The sequence below is a fragment of the Pezoporus flaviventris genome, unplaced genomic scaffold (genome assembly GCF_033815535.1).
Source record: "Pezoporus flaviventris isolate CSIRO_AGI_PZ_B2104156 unplaced genomic scaffold, CSIRO_AGI_Pfla_v1 ptg000063l, whole genome shotgun sequence".
NCBI lineage: Eukaryota > Metazoa > Chordata > Aves > Psittaciformes > Psittacidae > Pezoporus > Pezoporus flaviventris.
In genome coordinates, this window is record NW_026892611.1 from 7,489,843 (window position 1) to 7,502,185 (window position 12,343).

At 53.6% G+C, this 12,343-nt stretch overlaps 1 protein-coding gene across 3 annotated transcripts in view; it reads left to right on the forward strand.

Moving 5' to 3' along the window:
* Nucleotides 1–12,343, forward strand: part of ATP2A3 (ATPase sarcoplasmic/endoplasmic reticulum Ca2+ transporting 3) — a 53,400-nt gene that overhangs the window by 29,488 nt on the left and 11,569 nt on the right. For all 3 annotated transcript variants that reach the window (XM_061470388.1, XM_061470390.1, XM_061470389.1), the window contains exons 9-19: nucleotides 1,529–1,617; nucleotides 4,922–5,024; nucleotides 5,267–5,398; nucleotides 7,273–7,398; nucleotides 8,442–8,660; nucleotides 9,117–9,452; nucleotides 9,545–9,765; nucleotides 10,481–10,683; nucleotides 10,794–10,879; nucleotides 11,495–11,628; nucleotides 12,065–12,182. In XM_061470388.1, coding sequence (XP_061326372.1) covers nucleotides 1,529–1,617; nucleotides 4,922–5,024; nucleotides 5,267–5,398; nucleotides 7,273–7,398; nucleotides 8,442–8,660; nucleotides 9,117–9,452; nucleotides 9,545–9,765; nucleotides 10,481–10,683; nucleotides 10,794–10,879; nucleotides 11,495–11,628; nucleotides 12,065–12,182 — 1,767 coding nt within the window. The remainder of the gene's footprint in view (nucleotides 1–1,528; nucleotides 1,618–4,921; nucleotides 5,025–5,266; nucleotides 5,399–7,272; nucleotides 7,399–8,441; nucleotides 8,661–9,116; nucleotides 9,453–9,544; nucleotides 9,766–10,480; nucleotides 10,684–10,793; nucleotides 10,880–11,494; nucleotides 11,629–12,064; nucleotides 12,183–12,343) is intronic.

Genomic DNA, 12,343 nt, shown 5'->3' on the forward strand with positions numbered 1-12,343 from the left:
GTTTTTGGTGCTGGCTCAAAGTAGGTGCCACACTTCACCTTGGTTTCTGGAATAGTCATCTCAGGGAGGTTTCTGTTGAGGTTCTTCATGCATTCTAGTGGTTGCACCTCCTGCCAGAGGAGCTCAGTGCCTCAACAGAGACATCTGGGACATCTGTTTAGCTCTTGATTTTCTTTGAAACCCTTCAGGAATGCTGAGGGGTCTCCAGGATGGACTCTGGGAAGGCACTGAGGGCACTAGCCTAGCAAATGCAGTATCTGCAATTCTCTGTGCAGCTGTGGGGCCATGGGGAGGTTGCTTTGACCTCAGAAGTATTCACACAGGAGGTGTTTGCTTTGAACCTCCTGCTTTGATTTGCCCAACCCTGTAGAATGTGGAGGTGAGAAAACCCACCAAGGTGTCTTGGTGCTAAACCTGCTGTCAACGTGCTTCACTAAGCTTGACCTTTTTGGTTTGGCTCTAAGCTTGCATCTGGGGATACTGGGCTGCGTGGGGATGTCTCTATGGTGGGGTGCCCTTTTATAGTTAACAATAATTAATAATAACAGTCAATTAAATAAAACACTAATAACACTAAAACTCACTGCGTTAAGGAAATGGCTGGTACCCAGATCTGTGGCATCTCTGGTGCTGAGTGATGCCACCCAATTCCTTCAGCATCTGTTGCTTCTCTCTCCTGGGGAGCATCTCAACCAACCAGAGGAAAATCAGGCTTCCTCCTGGCTGCTCCCGACAGACAATTGCAGCCGGGAAAACGCATTCACCACACCAATTTTATTTATTTATTATGTTACTTTTTGGCCTCAACCTGGGTCATAAATAATGATTAAGCAGAAACAAGCGTCGCCAAAGTGCTGCCTTGGCTGGGGTCAGGCACCGCTCTTGCTCCAGCTGGATGGGCTGTGCTAGGAGGGGGCAATGGGGTCTGGGACAGCTTGGGGAGAGGGGGATTTGTATTGTGGTTTAGGTTTTGGGGGGTTGTTGCTTTCACTGTAGCACTAAGAAACTGGAAGGAAGTTTGAAAGGCAAAACTCACTAAAAATGGAGCATGTGGGACTTGTACTGCTCCCAGGGGCTTTATTACTGAGCTGCCACACTGCCAGTGCCTGGAGCAGAGCTGAGAGCCCAGTAGCATACATGGCAAGCTGGTGGCCAGGAGCTGGGAAGGGGTGGCAGGGGCAGCTGGATGGATCCTGCCCCACAGAGGCTTTCCAGGGCAGCCGGGGCAGGAGTGGAAAGCTGGACCTGGCTCCTTCTCTGCTCCAAGAAAAACACAGCCACCTTCTTAGGAACTGGCTCGGCATCGCTCCTCTCCAGTGGAAAAAAAGAGCTGGAGGAGGTGAACATGTAAAAGGCAGGAGAGAGGTGGAAGGATTCAGGAACAGCCAGGAGCTGGGGGTGACCAGAGAGGGGGCTGAGCCCAGTGCACTGCTGGGATGGTACTGGCTGGTGGGTCTCCATGCTGGGCATATGGGTTATACCAACAGATCACTGCCTGATGCTCTGTCTCCACCTTTCCCTCTTGCAGATGTTCATTATGGAGAAGGTGGAGGGCACCCAGTGCAGCTTGCACGAGTTCAGCATCACCGGCTCCACCTATGCCCCTGAAGGACAGATGTGAGTGTGGGTCCCCTCTGCTTCACGGGTAACACAGGGTAGCCCTGCGTTGGCAGCAGGGTCAGGGGGGAGACAGAAGGGTCAAGCTTGTGCCTATGGCTGGGGAACCCCAGGCTTGCAGTTGCTGGGTGATTGCCCTTTGCTGTGGGTGAAAGCCAAGACAACTGCTTCCCCATCCCTCATGGTTAGTCCCTGCCCAACACAATGTGGAGGGCATGCACCCCATTTCTGCCTGCTGCCCTCCTGCTGCTCAGCAGAGGGGCTCCCACATGCTTGTCTCTCCCTTTGTTCACAATCATAGAATCATAGAATCGTTAGGGTTGGAAAGGACCTTAAGGTCATCCAGTTCCAACCCCCCTGCCGTGGGCAGGGACACCTTATGCTAAATCATATCACCCGAGGCCTCGTCCAGCCTGGCCTTGAACACCATCAGGGATGGAGCATTCACAGCTTCCCTGGGCAACCCATTCCAGTGCCTCAGCACCCTTACAGTAAAGAATTTCTTCCTTATATCCAACCTAAACTTCCCCTGTTTAAGTTTTAACCCGTTACCCCTTGTCCTGTCACTACAGTCTCTAATGAAGAGTCCCTCCCCAGCATCCCTATAGGCCCCCTTCAGATACTGGAAGGCTGCTCTGAGGTCTCCACACAGCCTTCTCTTCTCCAGGCTGAACAGCCCCAACTTCCTCAGCCTGTCTTCATACGGGAGGTGCTCCAGTCCCCTGATCATCATAATATATCATCATGATACAACAAGCCTGATTCTGAAACAGGGAAGATGGCAAGTGTGGGAATAGCGATGAGCGAGGCTTTTCACAGTACGTGCTCATTCTCCAAGTTTCTGAAGCCTGCATGTTTTCAGTATTGGCTGGCAAGTGTTGCCCCTGCTTCAAGCAGGACCCAGGGCCAGCTTGCAAACGGCTGCAAACCCTGGCAGAAAAGCACTCCCCAAACCCCATGGGCTCAGCAGGGACGGCCGAGATGGCTGCTGTGCCCAGACACCATCCTACTGATGTCAGGATGAGTTTTTGAGGGAGATGGGGGCTTTTCCCTGGTGTGTTATTCCACACGTGGGGTTTTCTGCCGTTGAGTTTATTTATTCCCCTCCTTTGAAAGGAGGTGATGCTCCCCAGGGTGAGGAAGGAGGAAGCTCAGCCAGTGGTTGAAGCACTCTTTGCTCCCTTTGCTGTGTGATCCCAGACACATTCTTCACTATGGTCCCTTCTGCTCTGCGGAGCAATGACCCAGGCTCAGACTTAATTTCATGAATATTTATAGAACCAATTTGATCCTTGGCTGGGAATCTTCATTACAAAGTGAGGCAGGACATGAGCTGGTGTCAGTCTGCGCTTCAGTCCAAGGAGGAGGACTGAGGGGATGAACTCTGAAGCTCAGTGTCCCTTTCCTCTGAGACTGCCTGCAGGGAGGCTCCGCGTCTGCAACAATTCCTGTTGCTTTTGAGTTTTGCTTCAGCCCTGTTCTTGTATCATGCATTGAGGGTGATGTGAGGGCTCACTTAAGTGTCCCAGAGAGAACCCCCCCCCCGTTCCCCTAAGGCTGGTGGCACTGAAATGATCGTTTTGCTTTAGCCTGGCCTCAGCATGGCAGATATTACTTGCTTGACCTAGGTTTTGCTCACATCCCTGCACAGCACCCATCCAGCAGCACCTTTGCTGATGCTTTTCCCAGTTCTGTGCAGGCACAGCCGATAATCAGGACGTATTCCCCCATCCCTTCCCAGCAATACCCAGGGGATCACACACAGCAAAAGCCATCCTTGGAATTTCCACCTTCCAAAACATGACAACCTTGGCCAGAGGATCTGCAGGCTCTTCCTTCCACCCCCTGCCTTTCCCGTACCCATGACCAGGGCTGGGCAGCATCCTTTGGGCAGGAGGCAGTGGCTCTGCCCTGCCCGTTGTCAGCCCATTGCAGCTTCTTGTCCCTCAGCAAACAGGGTTTTCAGATTTCCTTGGCCGCTCCCTGTTTTCCGCTCCTGAGCTGTTACAAGGGCTCCAAAATGTTCTTTCCATTGGGAACCAGCAGTGGAATAAACTGATCCTAATAAATGCCTGACAAATTATTTTTCCAGCAAGCAGATGACCTGGCTGGGTTTATGCAGCTTTAACCTGCAGTTACCTCTCCTGGAACTGGGATCATTTGTTGTTTCCCCTAAAAACCACCGCTCCTATTTCTGCCACTGGGCAAGCGGCAGCATCCAGCTTTGCCTGGTGTGTTCAGGGCTGCTCCTTTCCAGCGATGTTTGCGCTCCTTTACATAGCAAAGAGCTGCTATTTAGGAAGCAAAGGCCACAGTCTGCCACTTGCTTGGAAGCAGCCGCAGCGATGCAGCTGTTAAATTTGTCTGCTGCTCTTAAATGCTCCCTTGGGTGCCCTTCAGCTCACCAGAACACAAAGCAGCATCAAGGGGAGGAGAAGGGACTTGCTGCCGGTTCTACAGCTCGCCTGGATCCCCAGCAACTGGAGATCCCCAGGGGAGCGGACATTAACATGGAATTTGAATTCCTTTGCTCCTTTTCTGTCCATCATCTTCATCATCAGCCTTTTGGCAGCCCCTGCTTTCAGGTCTAATGCTGTTTTGGGCTCTTCAGGAGCCCCTGTTTTTCTGGGGCCAATTCTAGAGTTTATTCGCCTCCTCTGATATTTTATTTGCAACTGAGTCCTGCCGTGTTTTGGTAAAGCACAAAATATGAATGCAAGTGTTTATTGCCAAGCCTGAGGCTTTAACGGAGCTCTTTCTCCCACTTATCAGAAAACATTACAAGGGATATATAGGAGAGAGGAGGCCACGGAGATGCTGCGAGGGCTGGAGCAGCTCTGCTCTGGAGCCAGGCTGAGAGAGCTGGGCTGGGGCAGCCTGGAGAAGAGAAGGCTCCTGAAGGGGAGACCTGAGAGCAGCTCCAGTGCCTAAAGAGGCCAACAAGAAACCAGGAGAGGGGCTTTGGACAAGGGATGTAGGGACAGGACAAGGGGAATGGCTTTAACCTGCCAGAGGGGAGACTGAGCTGAGCTCTTAGGCAGAAGCTCTTCCCTGTGAGGGTGCTGAGGCGCTGGCACAGGGTGCCCAGAGAAGCTGTGGCTGCCCCATCCCTGGCAGTGTTCAAGGCCAGGTTGGACACAGGGGCTTGGAGCAAGCTGCTCTAGTGGAAGGTGTCCCTGCCTGTGGCAGCGGGTTGACACTGGGTGAGCTTTCAGGTCCCTTCCAACCCAAACCAGGCTGGGATTCTATGCTCATTTGACCATGCGAGCCGGTGTGAGGTTTGGGTGTTGTTTCCTCCCCGCAGCCTGAAGGACGAGCAGCCGGTGCAGTGCGGGCAGTACGACGGGCTGGTGGAGCTGGCCACCATCTGCGCCCTCTGCAACGACTCCTCGCTGGACTACAACGAGGTGCGGGGGCACTGGGGCAGCGTGGGGGACAGGGGATGCTTTTCCTTGAGCTTTGGGCCACTTTAGGGCAAAGCCAGCGGAGGTGTGTCCTTTGGGATGCCCATCCTTGGCTTCACTTCATTGCAGGGTGATGCTCTGGGAGCCCCAGGGTGGTGCAGTGGGTGGCAGCATCCTTGGTCAGTGCAGCAGGTAGGGGACGTGCTCTAAAGCTTAAGTTTTGGGGTTTTTTTTATGCTTTCTAGTCAAAAAAAGTCTATGAGAAGGTGGGGGAAGCCACTGAAACAGCCCTGACGTGCCTGGTGGAGAAGATGAATGTCTTCAACACTGACATCAGCAAACTGTCCAAGGTGGAGCGAGCCAACGCCTGCAATTCGGTGAGTGGGGTGCAGCCCCTGTGAGCCCCAGTGCTGGGGGACGAGAGGGAGAGGAAGGCTTCGGGACGACTGTTCTTTGAGCATTGCAGTGGTCTAAGGACTGACCTGCCACAGGGTGAAATTCCCTGGCTCACAAGGGGCCTGAGCTGGTTTTGAAGCAGGCAGGGAAATGACCCTGGGGGGTGATGCCAGGGCTGGGGGGCAAATTTGGGTTCACATGGGGCTTTGGACCAGGTGATTCCCAAGGCTCAAACCCAGTCTAGTCCCTGCTCATCTGGGAGAGACCCCCTCGACAATGTCCAGAGCTCTGGAGGCAGAGATTTGGAGTTTTATAGCTCCACAGCAAATCTTTAGGTGTCCAGTTTGCACTGAGCAGTTGTCCTCCACAGCATGAACCAAACCCCTGCCTGAACAAGGCTTGCTCTTTGGAAACACCTATTTCTGATGTGAAAATACCCCGTGCTGGCTTCTCCTGGGCTCAGTGTAAACCACAACGTGGCTGTTCCCTTACTCCAGCTCTCCAGTATCTCCCTGTCCTCCCGGGGAAAACACACTTTATTTTATGTCTGGATTTACTCAGCTTTGGTATCATGCTGTTAGATCTCATAATGTCTTTGCTTGCTCGAAGGAAGGGCTCCCTGTTCTGGCATTTCCTCCCCAGATAGGCCAGAGCAGGTCATAATAAATCCCCTGCCTCCTTTCTGATAAGGGAGATGGAATTTCCTAGCCATATATCAGTCCAGCAGCTGCTTGGTTACGTGTACTCATCACTGCACTGCCTCTCAGGCTGGGGTCGGTCACTGGAGCTTCTTTCCTTACTCTTGTGTTATGCAGTGACAGAACACCCTTCCTTGGAGTTTCCTGGCAGCAATTCTTCACTGCTTCTTGCTTGTGCTCTCAGTGCCTCTGTGATTTGAAATCTCCAATGGGATTTTAGGGTTTCCACAGCAGCTGCTCCCAGGTGTCCTTGCTGATGTGCTGTGTGTGTGCAGTACAGTGGGGACAGCACTGCTTTTATGGGCACAGCACCCACTGTAGTCACTGCACTCATGCCATGTGCTGGGTTTGGCCTTTGGGAGCTGCTTGGTGTTTGCCTGGAACATCCACAGACAGTGCTGGCCTTTTGCATGAACAAATTCACTTCACCCATCTACCTCCCCAGCTCCTGCTCACAGCCTCGCTGCAGTAGGAGCATCCTTTTAACTTTGAACTTGCAAGGTTTTACTTCAAAAGGAGGAGGTTTTTTTGCCCTTTCACTGATGTATTTACACTTAAGTTGCTGTAAAAGTCCTGTTCAAGAAGCTGGTTGTGTCCCTGTCACAAGCAAGACCTTCCTGGCAACAAAATGTAATTGTATAAGCTGTAAGGTTGGCATCAACATCCTCACTACCCTCCCTGGAAAATACTTTGAGCAGGACATCTGGGTCCAATACATCCAATGGCTTTCTTGGGGCGAGACGTGTCCTTCCAGGAGGGGAGCTGTGATGCCATCATGGATGAGAGAAGGAGTCTGGTTGAGGAGGATTGGCTGCTACTGTGCTGAGCATTTGGCTCCTGAAGTATTTAACGAGTAGCGATGGTAGAGCCTGGTTTGTTGGGAGGGTTTGGGAATGTTGAGGTGCAGGAGCCTGTCTGTGGGCACTGCCTGTGCCCATGGGTCCATGTGTTGGGGCAGCCCCTGCTCTGCCATCACCCTGCAAACCTGTAGGTACCGTGTGAGGGAACGATTGTTACTGCTTAGCTGGAAATTAGCATGTCCTGAAATGAGCTTGATTAGAGCCTCAGCTGCTGTTAATGTGATGGATTGTTAGATGGAGAGCACCGGCTGCCGTGTCCCTGTCACATCCCAGCTCAGCCCTGTGCTGTCCCCGCAGGTGATCAAGCAGCTGATGAAGAAGGAATGCACCCTGGAGTTCTCCCGTGACCGCAAGTCCATGTCTGTGTACTGCACACCCACCGGCCCCGGCCACAACTCCACTGGCAGCAAGATGTTTGTCAAGGTATGGGAGCACCCTCAGCACCCTGCAGGATCCTCCTTCCCCATGCGCACCCCAGCAGGATTTTGCCCTTACTGCAATGGGCAGTGATGCTTTGCAGTTTGGCTCCTCCCTTAGCTGTCTGGGGTCCAGGCAGGCTGGTGTGGGCAGGGAGGGGGTGAGTCTTTGCAATAATGGGAGGAGAAAAAAGGAAATAAAGTGATCTAGAGGGAGAAAAAGATGCTGAGTGTGCTGGTGCTGGGGCCAGGGGAGAGCTGCCCCAGTGCAAAACTTGCCTTTATTAAAGGCTTGGACCCTCTGGACACCAGAAATGCCCAGAGGGTGATGTCCAGCTTTCCACTGTAACCAGAAATAAAATAGTGTTTTAAAGGGCATTTTCTTCCCAAGAAGAGATGCAGCAGGAATTTCCCCTGGCTGACTCTGAGAAGATTTGTATATTGTTGTTCCCACTGAGAGATCTTCTGGGTGGGTGAACTCTGTCCTCCAGGTCAGGTCAGGACCCTCCCAAACCACAGCATCTGTGCCCTGGCAGTCCGGGATGAGCTTTTTTAAGAGGAGCAATAGAAGGATTTCAAGTTTGATATTAAAAAGAAACTTGAGGGGGTCCTTTGTAAGGTCAGAAGGGATGGGGTGAGATGCTGTGATGCTAGGGGACAGGCTTTCTTGGATCACAAAGGCATCGCAAGCATCCATTAAGCATTCTGCGGGCAGCAGAGATGCTGTTTTGTCAGCAAAGATTTGTCACCCTGATCCCATCCTGCTCTGAGAGGGGGTCTGTGGTGCGGGAGCATCCTGGGGAGACATGTAGGTTTTGCGGGATCCCCTGCAGAGCAGATCCTGTTGCCTGGGGACCTGATGCAGTGTGCTCGGTCGGAGGCTGCCATCTAGTGCATTGAGCCGCAGCGCCAGGGTCTGCATGCTGGACTTTGGGAGAGATTTCCTTCCCCTTTGCCCAAACTTGGTGCCTTCCCTCCCGCACTCCCTTCGGTGCTGGCAAGAGAAGCTCATCCTCTTGGTTCACTCCTAAGCCCTCCTCCTCTCCCCAGGGTGCCCCGGAGAGCGTGATCGAGCGCTGCACTCATGTCCGTGTGGGCACCACCAAGGTGCCCTTGACAGCCCCGGTGCGGGAGAAGATCCTGGGCAGGATCCGGGACTGGGGCATGGGCATTGACACGCTGCGCTGCCTGGCCCTGGCCACGCACGACTCGCCTGTCCGCAGGGAGACCATGCAGCTGCACGACTCCGCTGCCTTCGTCCACTACGAGGTACGGCATTGGGGGCTTTCTCCAGGAGAATTTTCCCTTATTCCCAAAGATTTCCCACCTCCTTCCAGCTGTCCCAGCAGTGTTTTCCGTCTGGTTTCTCTGGGCAGCAGGCAGTGCAATGGCTCAGCTCTGCTAACGGGTTCAGAGCTCTATTGCAGTTGTCCCAGAGCCAGTGGGAATCAGTCCCAGGGGGTGACTGCTGAGAGGGGCCTGGGAACCACCAAGAGGCACAGGGAGGAGGGGAGTGAAGCAAAACTGTGTGAGGAGTGGCAGCATGGTTGGGATCATCCCATTGCATTGGGTTATAGGGTGCATCCATGCAGCTGTTGGTAGAAACCTCATGAAAGTTTCCTCCCGGGGAAATCCCCATGTCTGGGGTGGTTTCACAGTGGAGAGGGAAGCGGCAGCATCCTGGGAAGGATTAGTGTGGATCTGGGGCTGTTTTCCCTCACCCAGAACAACCTGACCTTTGTGGGCTGCGTGGGGATGCTGGACCCTCCCCGCAAGGAGGTCACCTCCTCCATCGAGATGTGCCGCAAAGCCGGCATCCGTGTCATCATGATCACCGGGGACAACAAGGGCACGGCGGTGGCCATCTGCCGCAGGATCAGCATCTTCTCCGAGACTGAGGACGTGGCTGGCAAAGCCTACACAGGCCGGGAGTTTGATGAGCTGTCTCCCGAGGCGCAGCGGCAGGCGTGTCGCGATGCCCGCTGCTTCGCCCGTGTGGAGCCAGCGCACAAGTCCCGCATCGTCGAGTACCTGCAGTCCTTCCATGAGATCACCGCCATGGTGAGTCCTCCAGGGGCACCCCACCACCTCCTGGGCCCTTCCGCTTTGCCCGGTCCAGTCCTTTGCACTCCATTAATCATGGCTTCGTGCAGACCGGCGATGGTGTCAACGATGCTCCAGCCCTGAAGAAAGCAGAGATTGGCATCGCCATGGGGTCGGGCACCGCCGTTGCCAAGTCAGCCGCGGAGATGGTGCTGTCTGATGACAACTTCTCCACCATCGTGTCAGCTGTCGAGGAGGGCCGGGCTATTTACAACAACATGAAGCAGTTCATCCGCTATCTCATCTCCTCCAACGTCGGGGAAGTCGTTTGGTGAGAGTCCCCCACACTGGGCACCACACCAGGGGGAAAAGGAGCTGGAACAAATGACCTGCAGTCCTGTGCATATCCCCTACTCCTGCCATCGTGTGATGGCCAGAACTAACCCTGGGTACCAAACGGAGCAGCCGTGCCTTGTCTCATTCCCCATGGGCAAGGGGACTTTTCTTCTGTAGTTTTATAGTCATGCCACCTCCCAGGAGCTGGTTAGTTAATCCATTGCCTATTTAAGCCCAGTGTCTGAGATAGGTGCAGATATCTGTGAACAGGCTGTTGCCACCAGGTCACACCACTGCACTTTGCATCGGGTCCTGAGTAGCTGCCCCATCCCTGCCCATCCCTCCCAGTAAACCAGTGCCGTCCTCGGCAACATGGGCACAGCCTTGGGATCACTTGGGCATCCTTCACCCTTTTGTTTCAGGAGGGGTGTTTGTGCTGGGAACTGGAACCCACGTAGCCATGGGGATATAAGTGGTTGGGTTTTAACTGCAAAGCAAACTTTAATAGCAACAGGAACAGCTTTTAGCTGCAAAATTCAGTCCTGGACTTCTGGTTCCTGACTCAGGGGCTGCGGGCTCATCTGCAGGGCTTTGGGTGAATATTGAGTTTGGGGTATTTGGATCCAGTGTAGCTGCTTCCTCTCCCCTTACACAACACAGACACTTTCTCTGGCTCGTCTAATCTGGCATGTCTGGTTTTTATCCTGCAGCATCTTCCTTACAGCCATCCTGGGCCTCCCTGAGGCCCTCATCCCCGTGCAGCTGCTGTGGGTGAACCTGGTGACGGATGGGCTGCCAGCCACTGCACTGGGCTTCAACCCCCCCGACCTGGACATCATGGACAAGCAGCCTCGCAACCCCAAGGAGCCCCTCATCAGCGGCTGGCTCTTCTTCCGCTACCTGGCTGTGGGAGGTGAGCCCCTGTGGGCACCGTGAGCAGAGGATGAGGATGGGCACGGGGTGCCATGGGGCAGGGGGCCCCTCGCTGGGTGCTGGGGGTAAGGGTGTCTCTCTTGGCTGCAGTGTACGTGGGCCTGGCCACAGTGGGCGCAGCGACTTGGTGGTTCCTGTACGACGCTGAGGGACCACAGGTCTCCTTCCATCAGCTGGTGAGTTGGGAGGGGAATGGGCTGACCTGTTGAGCAGATGGGTGAGGGCATGGGTTCAGGCGTTGGGATATTTCCTCCACCTTTCTTCCATGGTTGCGCAACGCTCACAGATTCCTGTTGGAAAAGACAAAAAATAAAAGCAAATTCTCTCCCTCAGGCTCGATTCCACCCTTGCTCTTGCCAGTGACCAGCATGGTGGGCAAAACAATTCAAACAAGCTGAAAATAGCTCCTGTAGCTGATCCCACATTGAAAAGGATTGATTTTTCATTACTGTAGGTCCAAACAAGATGGTGTGAAAGCGGGTGCCATCACAACAGCATGCAATGGAAGATGTATTTTTGGTGGAGACGTGTGTGTGCTCAAACACTTATTAACTGCCCATGAAAATCCCTAAGCCCCTACCTAGCCATAACCCTATAGCCCCAACCACAGCAGAAGCTGGCTCACTTTAGGCAGTTCTATCAGTTGCTCTGCACTGTGGGATATTTAACAGCAACCCTCATAATGAAGGTTCATCATGTGCCCCCAACCAGTCGACGTGTTCCTCCTCTTTCCTGCCTTCCCTATGCTGCTGCTCTGCAGTGTATTTACCAGCTGTTTCCTGTGCCGACAGAGGAACTTCATGAGGTGCACTGAGGACAACCCCATCTTTGAAGGAATTGACTGTGAGATCTTTGAGTCCCGATACCCGACCACGATGGCTCTGTCTGTGCTGGTGACAATCGAAATGTGCAACGCTCTGAACAGGTAGTGTGGCCACAGGGTTGCTCTGAACGTGCTGGGCATGACCCATTTAGTGCAGGTCCTCTTTGAGCACCTGTTGGTAAACTGGAGGCTTTGCTTTGACTCAAAAGAGCCACTTGGAGCATCCTCACAGGGGTACCCTGGGTTTGCTGTAGATAAGCTCCTCCAAGGCAGCGTGCTGTTGCTGACAATGGTTGAGGAAGGACTGGATCCACATCTATTAGTGGTTTGAGTCTGTTAATGACCGGTCCTAATCCATGCATGGCTGGTTGTGTTGGGATTTGTGTCCAGATCCAGTTCACAGAAAAGCCTGAAAAGGGACAGTCTGGAAAAGAAGGGCTATAGTGTACAGCCTTGCACCTTGGGGAGCAATGGGAACACCCAGCTTGGGCAGGAGCGGGAGGTTGCTGGGGTTAACCCTGTCCCCTTGCTTTCACAGTGTCTCTGAGAACCAGTCACTGCTGCGGATGCCACCATGGCTCAACATCTGGCTGCTGGGAGCCATCGTCATGTCCATGGCTCTGCACTTCCTCATCCTCTACGTCAAGCCCATGCCTGTGAGTGTCTTCTGCAACCTTTGTGCACAGCCCGGAGGCTCCTGCTGTTGGGCTAGGACAGCTCTGGAGCAATCTTTGGGGCTGGAAGCTTCTGGGATGGTTGTCCCCAGCACACACCCTCAGGACCAGGTCATGAACCAACATGAGGAGTGGGAATCATC